Below are 10,031 nucleotides of genomic sequence, written 5' to 3' on the forward strand. Positions count from 1 at the left end.
GGATCTCATTTAAACAGACACTTTGGCAGAAATCATGTACATTTTTTCTCAACTCAAAACAGTTATTTGATAAATGACTGTCAGATGGGATTGAGATCACATCTAATAACCTGAATCTGTTTTCTGTTTTTCAATATTTCCCATTTAGTTCCACCAGACCAGCCAAGACTTACTGTTTCCAAAACTACATCTTCCTCTATCACTCTTTCCTGGATACCTGGAGACAACGGTGGCAGTTCCATCCGAGGTAATATAATTCAGGTTAATTGTAGCTTCTTCCTAAATTGTCAGATGTTAATAGCATAAGCATAGAATTATGAATGGCCACAAAAACAAACAAACAAACAACAGCAAAACAAAAAAAGCAACCAATGATCAGTATTGCTGTCATCATTTAATTTGCACTATTGTAGTGATAAAAGCTTTCAGTAAGTAGCAGTTTCTCTTTGTGCTGGTATAATCACAGATTTAATCACTTTCTTCCAGTGTATCCTCATCTGTTATGACAGTTACTCTCTCTGATTTTCCAGACATGTAATCTCTAACCATTCATTTTTGAGGGTCCAGGTTCATCATCTGGTCTTTGACGCTGATTGAAGGGTATTTAGAAATGTCTATCCTTTTCTTTTCCCTTTGAAGCTATCATAAAAATGGTATTTAAGTAGTTATAAGAGTAGGCAGTATGTATATTGCTTGATGTCTCTTAGGGAAGAAAGACAGTATGTCTTCCTGTGCTCAGGAATTTTCTAGTTTTATGAGGTCTTTAAAATGGCTTGTCGTATTTCCTGTGGAATTTGTGATTCGTGTCTGGCTTATCATTGCTATTTGTGCTTTGCCTGTAGGCTATATTTTGCAGTATTCGGAAGATAACAGTGAGCAGTGGGGCAGTTTTCCCATTAGTCCTAGTGAGAGGTCCTACCGCTTGGAAACATTGAAATGTGGCACTTGGTACAAGTTTACTTTAACTGCACAGAATGGAGTGGGACCAGGACGCATCAGCGAGATAATTGAGGCCAAAACACTTGGAAAAGGTATGTTGATTTGCATCCCATTTGCTTACCTAAAGCTCCTGCCTCCTGCTATAGATCTTGGTTTGATTAGATGACAGGTTTGAATTTTTAAATATTGGCTTTGGAAACATTTCCACTGTGTCCATGTTTTGATAGAACAGGCTGTCACTGCAGAACTTGAATTGCGTATTAGCTGGTCTTCTTTCCTTGTATCATAAATCATTTTGTTCTAAAATGGATTGCTAGATATTTGGGAAGCCAGTGTCTCTCTTATCACAGGCTATAGCAATTCCAACTACTCCTATTTCCAAGAGGAACTTTTTTACACTACTTCAAGAGTTTATTTGTCTGAGTGCTGAAGGAAGCTGGAAGGTACATTTATGAGGTGTATATTAAAGCAATCTCATTTCTTCTCCAAGCTGGTATTACAAGAGTCATCCAGTTGAACAGAATAAGCGTAAAAAATACAGAAGTTTGCATAAAATACTGTAAGGCTAAATAGCCAAAATGTATGGAGTAACTCAGTAACTTAAGTAACTTAAGTAACTCAGAAGTGGGTGTCATGGTCATTGTTGCTGAGGGTAGTTCCGCATGAATGTGCATCACATTATGAACAGATTTGGCAACAGACTCAGTTAGAGCTGTGCTGTTTCCACAGAGTGGAGTAGCTTTGCACATTGCCCTAAAGATCAGCTCATCTTGCATCTCTTCACATCAGTTGTAAGAAATATTCTGATGTGGTTTACCATGAAAGGTGTGTCTATGCTCTATGCTATTCATCATCTCACCTGTGCAGTTGCAGATCTCCAAAGTGTCACAGCAAGGTGAAATTTTTCTCAACACCCCCTGGCGTAAGGAAGAGCAAATATACGGCAAATGTAGTTGGTGTGATTTGCTGAATCTCAGAAGAGACAGCAGATCAATTCTGTACATGCTGAGATTATCATTAGTCAGGGAGAATGATCCACTGACACATAGAGAAGTAGTTCGATGTTCCAGATTTTTTTTTTTACCTGAAATGTAAGAGTAAGGGGAGGTTTATGTTTCAGGTGACAATAGTTCATAAAGAACCAAATTTCTCAGCCTTTTGATTTTTTCTGGAATTAGATATAAACACCCATGTTACATCTAGAGATTAAATGGAGTATTATGATTTCGAATGTTGAAATTATCATTATACATGTGATTGCTGTAGAAGCAGCTCTAAATTAAACTATTAACAGAACCAAATAAAATAGTTCATATTACACAGCAGTTGATTCTTGTAGAAATTATGAATAAGTATACATTTTGATACAGCTCATCAAGGCACAGCAGTAGCCTCATTCGCAGAATCATATTATATCATGGTCAATGTTGGTATCCACACAGTCAGGCTGTCCAGGATGCCATCCAAGCTGACCTTGAACTCCTTCAGAGATGGGGCATCCATAGCTTCTCTGGGCAGCCTGTGCCAGCACCTCCCATCCTCTTGGTAAAAAATTTCTTCCTGATTTATTTAACATAAATCTTTTTTAGTTTAAAGCCATTCCCCCTTGTCATATCACTGTCAGACCATGTTCAAAGTTGTTCCCAACAGTGTGCTGTTGTGCTGGGGGCCCCAGGCCTGGATGCAGTAGTCTGGATAGGGCCTCATGAGGGCAGAGAAGAGGTGACAGTCACCTCTCCCTGCTGGACACTGCTCTTTTGATGCAGCCCAGAATACAGTTGGCATTCTGGGCTGCAAGCACACATTGCTGGCTCATGTCCGGCTTCTCATCCACCGGGACCCCCAGGTCATTCTCTGCAGGGCTGCTTTCAAGGAGTTCTCCCAGTCTGTACGCATTTCTGGGATTGCCTTGACCCAAGTGCAACACCTTGCACATGGCCTTTTTTAAACCTCATTAGATTCTCAAGTGCCCACTATTTGAGCTGTCCAGGTCCCTCTGGATAGCATCTCTTCCTTCTAGTGTGTCAACTGCATCACTGAGCTTAGTGTCATCAGCAAACTTGTTCAGGGTACACTCAATCCCAGTGTCTGTGTTGTTAATGAAGATGATGAAGAGCAACGGTCCCAAGATGAACCCCTGGGAGACAACACTCATAACTAGCCTCCACCTGCACATAGAGTTGTTGACAACAACCCTCAGACTATGCCCATTCAACCAATTATTTATTTACCTAATAGACTAGCCTTGTGCTTCTACTATATAGAATAAAATAGAATATTATCATTTTCATTACATTAATTGTAATATCCAATGGTAATTTTTTATTTCTACTAAGCAGTTAGCAGAATAATACTTCTACATACTTCACAATTTTGAATAAACAAATTTTAAATAAATAACATTTGTCGGTGATTTGTCTTGTCCACCTACTGTTATTATATTCGCTCAAAGGTGCCACTTCTACTGTCTGTATAACTTTCTTGCATAGAATTGACTAAGAACTTTAATTTATATAGCAACTGAAAGTAAGGTTTTTTCCCAAAGCAAGAACAGTAAGTAGAAATGACAATCCTCTTCTGAATGGAAATATCTTAAATTGTAAATACAAAACTAAAAGTGTATATTATTTTCAAATACATGTGCAAAGTCAACATATCAATATTTTAAAAAATATATATTTACTTCTATATTCTCAAAATGGACATTTTCTGCAAATGAAAACCTGCGTAATTTCCCAGAATCTACCCAATTCCCTTCCTCTTCTGTAATGCAGTGAGCAGAGGTATTTAATGAGAAGTTTTTGCCCTCGTTTTATGAGTTGACTCTTGCCAATCTGTGCAAACAGGAGGAGAATGTATAGATATTGTGTTTAAGATGAAGTTAGGGCTTTCCCAGAAATTATTCTGTTAATATTATGTTTTTGAGAGCCCTGTAACTGTAATACTTAAGTGTTTCGTTTGAAATATATCATTGCTACCAGAGCCACAGTTTTCAAAGGAACAAGAACTCTTTGCTAGCATCAACACCACGCGAGTGAGGCTGAACCTGATTGGCTGGAATGATGGTGGCTGCCCCATCACTTCTTTCACCCTGGAGTACCGGCCCTTTGGGACAACAGTCTGGACAACTGCTCAGCGAACATCTCTGTCAAAGTCCTACATACTATATGACCTCCAGGAGGCAACTTGGTATGAATTGCAAATGAGGGTTTGCAACAGCGCTGGCTGTGCAGAGAAACAAGCCAAATTTGCAACGCTCAATTATGATGGCAGTAAGTATATCTTTTTAGTAACATGTCTGAGGCATTGTTTTTATTCTAACTTCTTATGTGATGTTTTTCCTTATGTCTTCCTGTCTGCTAATCCTTTTTAAATCTGGTTAGCCATGCTGACAGAGGAGTGACAGTCTCAAAGATGTAAAATGCCTATAGATTTCATGACAATAGGCTGACAGACAGAAAAGAGGGATTGTTTATTTGTCCTTGCTGAGAAAATGTTCCAGTACCAAAGTCAGTTGACTATGAGACACGTCACCGTAAGACTGCAGGTGTCAGTAGTTCCAGTGCTCACAGAGGCATGTATTTCATGCATCTGTTCCATGAAGTTTTTTTTTTTTTTTTCCCATACAGTTAGTTCCTACAGTCATTTACTATGGTGACCAGCTGCATTGCTATTCCATACAGTATCCTTGTGACACAACTCAAAACCCATTATGTGACACAACGGTGTGGCTAACTAGCTTGTCTTCCAGAAAAGCTTCCAGACAGCATTCTCCAAGGGCAAAGCAATGGCGATGCTATTATTCCTATTTACAGACAAGGGGGAGTGAAGCTAATGGCTGTGGCAGATGGCTCTGTCATGCCCAGCAATCGGGCACAGGGAATGAAGGAACTGTTGCATCCTGCCTTTCTGCCAGGGGTTACTGCCTGCTCCTGCAAAGCCAGAATGAGAAAGTGAGAGCAAATACTCCAATTTGTCAGTCACTCCAGCTCATATCCTGGCATATTTATTGGAAATGATGGTGGCACATGTGTGCTTCTGCTGACTCTATAGTAAGGAATGGCCATATTTCTGGCAAAAAGGCTGTACAGATGGCTCCAGATGGCAATCTTTTGAATTACTTTAGTGTGAACTGCCAGAGCTTTTCTGGAATGTCCAACATTGCTATGTTGCCAGGGATATTGTGCTGCACTGTGCAGTCACTTGGCTACATCAGTACTGTTAAATTAAACAGGGCTAGTGAGCAAGTTCAAACAAGAGCTGGTAGCTGTCCAGCTACAGCACCCCAATTCTAACCATTCATAAATCTGTAGTATTAACCTGTCTCCAGTCACAGTTCTGGCCCACACTGAGCAGCACTGTCTGGGTCAATAACCTGGTACGGCTCTGGGAAGAACAGGCAATTCCCAGACAGAAGCAGCACATGAGATGAAGGAAATGTCATATCTTGCTTTTCTGCCTGGGTTACTGCTCACCTCTGTAAAAGCCAGAAAAAAAGGGCAGAAGCAAACACATCCATTTGCCAGTCACTCCACCTCTGGCTGTGAATCAAGCAGGGCTTAAATCTCTGCATCTTACACATGCTATAATGCTACCACAGCCATTGCAGCAGCAACAGGGTCCTCACAATATTTTAAAGAATAATTTTGTCTCAGCACTGAAGGCCTGCAAGTAACTAAGGTTCAAGTACTTCTTGTATAAATGCTGATAGATCTTGCCAGGTAGACCTAGGAGCTGTTTTATTATGTGATAATGATGTTGCCAATAATAACTCATTCAAATATTATGGGCTAACTTCTTTCATTTTACTAAGCTTACCCTCTGTCCTTTCCAGTATTTTTATACCAGTGACATCTGATCATTTATTTTCTACAATAATTGTCACATATACATGTCTTGGGCAGTCTTAAGCCGTAACTTAGAATGGAATAATCTGCAAATGCAGGTCTGGAATATTAAGCTTTTACTGAAAGCACTGAAATCAAACTTTCCTTAAAGTGCATTGATCTAAAAAGTGCATTGATCTGTTTTTTCCTTAGGTGATAACACAAAATTTGGTTTCACATATTGTGACCTACGTGGCATTTAATCTTGAGTTACTGTATGGCATCCTTAAAAGTGAGAAAATGAAACAATAAAAATGGTTGCAGCATTAAGTTCCCTGGGCCACTGCTTTTTGTCAGCTTGAAAATCTCTTATTTACGGCATCAGTGGTTTTGTTTGTCAAGCATGACTTGTCAAGACTATATTGTTTCATAGAGAGGCAGTATGATCTCAAATAATGACCACAAGGTTGAGAGGAGAAAACATCAGTGGAAAAGCAAATTCCAGTTTCCAAGTATTCCAAATTTGTTAGGTTTGATACAGAACTGAAATGATAAGTTCATCCATAATTACCATATTATTATGTGTATTCCCGCATAAAGAATTTTATGGAAGAGCTATTTCAGTGCTTCTAAAATAAAAGATATCTCTACAGAGTCCCAGCTTCCTATTCATTCATTCTTGATACACTGTGTAGGCTTAAAGGAGCTTCAAAGCTGGAAAATAGTGTCCGATTAGAAATAAACATTTTCTGCAAGTAATTCCTGCAGAATCTTTGCTTTCATAGAGTGAATTTTTCTTTCCTGAAAACCACAAGTGGAAGCCTTTTGGCCAACACTTACTTTGAGTGCCAACCTTACTTCTACCACTGATTTCTCTTGTGATGTGAGCTTAGCCCCTTCCAGCTTCTAGGGGTAACTGCTGCCCTTAAGGTAAAGCACATAGAAGAATAGGTCTTTGAAGATTAGATAATGCTCCTGTGGATGCTTGAGGGTACAAAATGCTAAGAACAAGTCAGGGACATTAGCAGTCTCAGGCAAAGCCTTCACAAACTTTGTAGAAATCCTTGAGTTACATCCGCTTTCAGTCAATCTGTTTGAACTGCAGTAGCTGGCTATTATCTGCACTAGAGCTCCTGAGAAATATCATGGCTATGTATTGTTAACCTGAAATCTCTTCCTGGAGAACTGGGTCAAAAGGTTAATGACAGATCTATGTGCAGATCTTTGCTTTCTGTTCATAGATATTTCAGCTAACCACTTTCAGCTTGCAGAATATTGTGACCTCCTTGCCCTTTGTTTTTCAGAACATTGCACTGAACACTTAAGGAGATATTTTTAGCACTCTGCAACTGTAGTATATGGCACTGCAAAGCAGCTTCCTGACTCAGAGATCAGCTACTCAGTAGCCTGACATTAAATCAGATCAGCTTGGTAGCTGCTCTAAGCTATGCTAATTGATTCTCACTCACCAGGGGACTTCCTAGTGTGAAGAACAGTCAGGACACTGGAAAACTCATGACAGATCTAAAGTCACATGAAGCAGTGGGAGCAAATTGGGTCAGAAACATTCATATTTCAACTCCTATGAAGCACCAGTTGGGCAGACTAACAAAGGCTGATGATTAATTGACCTGAAATTAAAAATAAATGCATAAATGAATGAATGAATAAACAAATAAATAATCCCAATTTGTTTGAGACTTTTTTTTCTGGGAAAATCTTTCATTTTTCTACTCTTACCATAAAGTAGGAGGACAGACAACAAATATCGAAATGGTGCTTTCTATGTGGATGGTAGTTTTAGGTTATGGTAATTCTTAATTCAGTTGCTGTTCATCTGCACATGAATAATGTGAAGGATACATAAACTTGAAGTTTTTTCTTTCAATTAAGTTGTAAGTAGTGGTATAAGGTTTACTTAGAAGATCTATGCAAAATGATATTCACTTGCCTAAATACTTAAGGTTTAGCTGAAATTGAAGCCACTTGATTGAATCAAAGTGTTAGGAAGATCAAGACACAATTTTAGGTAATACTGAACCCAGCAGTCTTTAGCCAACTGTCTGTGTGACTATAATTCAGTACAATTTGGCCCTTTAATATTCAAGGAGATTTAGGGAAAGTTATTGGTTTTCATTCAGGAGTTCATTGTTCTTTCATTTCTCCATCTAATCCCTTTCTTTGCTTTTAGAGTAGTGCCAAAATGGTTTCTCAGTTAAGAAGAAAAAATCCTACTGTTTGTTTATTCCAAACCATGGAAAATTAGAAAAATATTCAAATTGTAACTGTAAGAAAATGTTTTCTTTGGAAGTACCTGATATGGATGGTTGTAGCTTTTCTGTTTATCTCCATCCCTTGAGGGAACTACTCTTCTCACTATATGCAACTCAAACAGTTCTTCTTTAAAAGAAAAAAAAAACAAACAAAAACAAAACAAAAAAAAAAAAAAAAAAAAAAAAAAAATGCAAAAGAATTCATATTTCCATTGTACTGCTTTGTTTCCTCCCCTTCCCTTCCCTCCCCTCTCCTTTCCTCTTCTCTCCTCTCCTTTTCCTACTGTATGGTCCATAATGGGATGTAGCTATGCCACACAGTACAGCAATTAAAATGTAAAAAAGGATGTGTCTGTTTTTCTATCTCATCTTCCTATCCTTTTAGGAAGCGAGTAGCCAATTTTATGTTTCACTAGCTGGTTAAAATTTAATAGCTTCCATCGACAGTCATCACAGTTCACAATACTTGTGTATTTCTATCCATTTCAAAGAAATCTGCATGTTATAGCCTCATTTGTAGTTGCATGCAGCAGTTTAGTACTAATCAGGAAATGGGCAAGAAGCCTTCCATAACTAAACAGCCTTCCAAAGAAAGTGCTGTATTCTTCTCACGTCCTTTAGAAATAAAGGAAAAAATAGGAAAGTTCAGGTATTACGTATCACTAGGAAGCCAGGTATATTCAAAATGCAAATATGTCCCAAAATGAAAAAGTGAGCTGCCTGCCAATGGAAGTACTTTGTAGATTCATTTCCCTCATTTCAATCTCAAAATTTGCATATTCCTATCCAGTTTTGGTCTTCTGTTTTGTTGATGAATGTAACATCAGACACTCTGTAATGAATTAGCATCAGATTGCCCATCTGAATCTAAGATCAGTAGTGCTGCTGAAACCCTAAGATGTGATGATATCTGGGTAGAGGATTCATGTGATGTCTTTAGCACAAATTGTGTGTTGTCATACATGTCCCTTACAAAGAAAAGCCAAGCAGAGAGCATAAATCTCTTACAGCAATGCTATTTTTCTGTTCTAACAAGTAATATAGGCAGGTACCGATTCTGAGATCTCTTACAACTTTGTAGTGATATAACATTACTTAAAAATTGATTGCAACATTGTCTGTGCAACAAACATGGGCTTCTGATAATCAATCTGCAGTCAATGGTGCACACACCTGCAAGACCGATTATGCATGCATGACCACTACACATACAAGCATTAGCATCCGTCTTGCATATGATAAGTCCTTAATGTTTTGCATGTGGTGAAAGCATATAGCATGCTATATATCCTGAGAACTCAATATTTTGTCTTCATTAATAAGCATCTAATGTCATGACACTGTTTCCAGGTACAATCCCTCCACTTATTAAGTCAGTTGTGCAAAGTGAGGAGGGACTGGCAACCAACGAAGGGCTAAAGATGCTGGTGACCATTTCCTGTATCTTGGTTGGGGTCTTACTGCTTTTTGTGATGCTGCTGATTGTGCGGAGAAGGAGGAGGGAGCAGAGGCTAAAGAGGCTGCGAGGTAAGATGAGCACTGTGTCACTTTCTTCCTATGTGTGCATACTCACCAAACATGAAAGTACAGGTGACAGTGCATGTTACCAAATGGTATCCCCAATGAGCAGTATTTTCCTGTAATATGTAGGAGGTAAAGCATATTTTTTTTAATATATATTCATATATATATTATATCCATATTATATATATATCCATCTATTTTTCTATATTCCATATATTTTTTAAATATATTTTCCATCATTTTCATTTTACAGTCTGGTTGGAAAAAAAAAAAGACTTCTGTGTCCATTGGTATTATTTTGCATGAAGGAAGGGAAAGTAGTTCTCACGGCTGATGTTCTCTCCCCTTCCCTTCCCTTCCCTTCCCTTCCCTTCCCTTCCCTTCCCTTCCCTTCCCTTCCCTTCCCTTCCCTTCCCTTCCCTTCCCTTCCCTTCCCTTCCCTTCCCTTCCCTTCCCTTCCCTTCCCTTC

At 38.7% G+C, this 10,031-nt stretch overlaps 1 protein-coding gene across 1 annotated transcript in view; it reads left to right on the forward strand.

Annotated features, from left to right (window-relative positions):
• DSCAM (DS cell adhesion molecule) overlaps window positions 1-10,031 on the forward strand; it is a 370,474-nt gene that overhangs the window by 322,255 nt on the left and 38,188 nt on the right. Inside the window, exons 22-25 of the mRNA XM_042867346.1 lie at window positions 149-247; window positions 843-1,031; window positions 3,921-4,211; window positions 9,389-9,565. Of these exons, the coding sequence (XP_042723280.1) occupies window positions 149-247; window positions 843-1,031; window positions 3,921-4,211; window positions 9,389-9,565 (756 nt within the window). The remainder of the gene's footprint in view (window positions 1-148; window positions 248-842; window positions 1,032-3,920; window positions 4,212-9,388; window positions 9,566-10,031) is intronic.

The sequence above is a fragment of the Lagopus leucura genome, unplaced genomic scaffold (genome assembly GCF_019238085.1).
Source record: "Lagopus leucura isolate 7727_CA_CO unplaced genomic scaffold, USGS_WTPT01 Super-Scaffold_100001, whole genome shotgun sequence".
Lineage (NCBI taxonomy): Eukaryota > Metazoa > Chordata > Aves > Galliformes > Phasianidae > Lagopus > Lagopus leucura.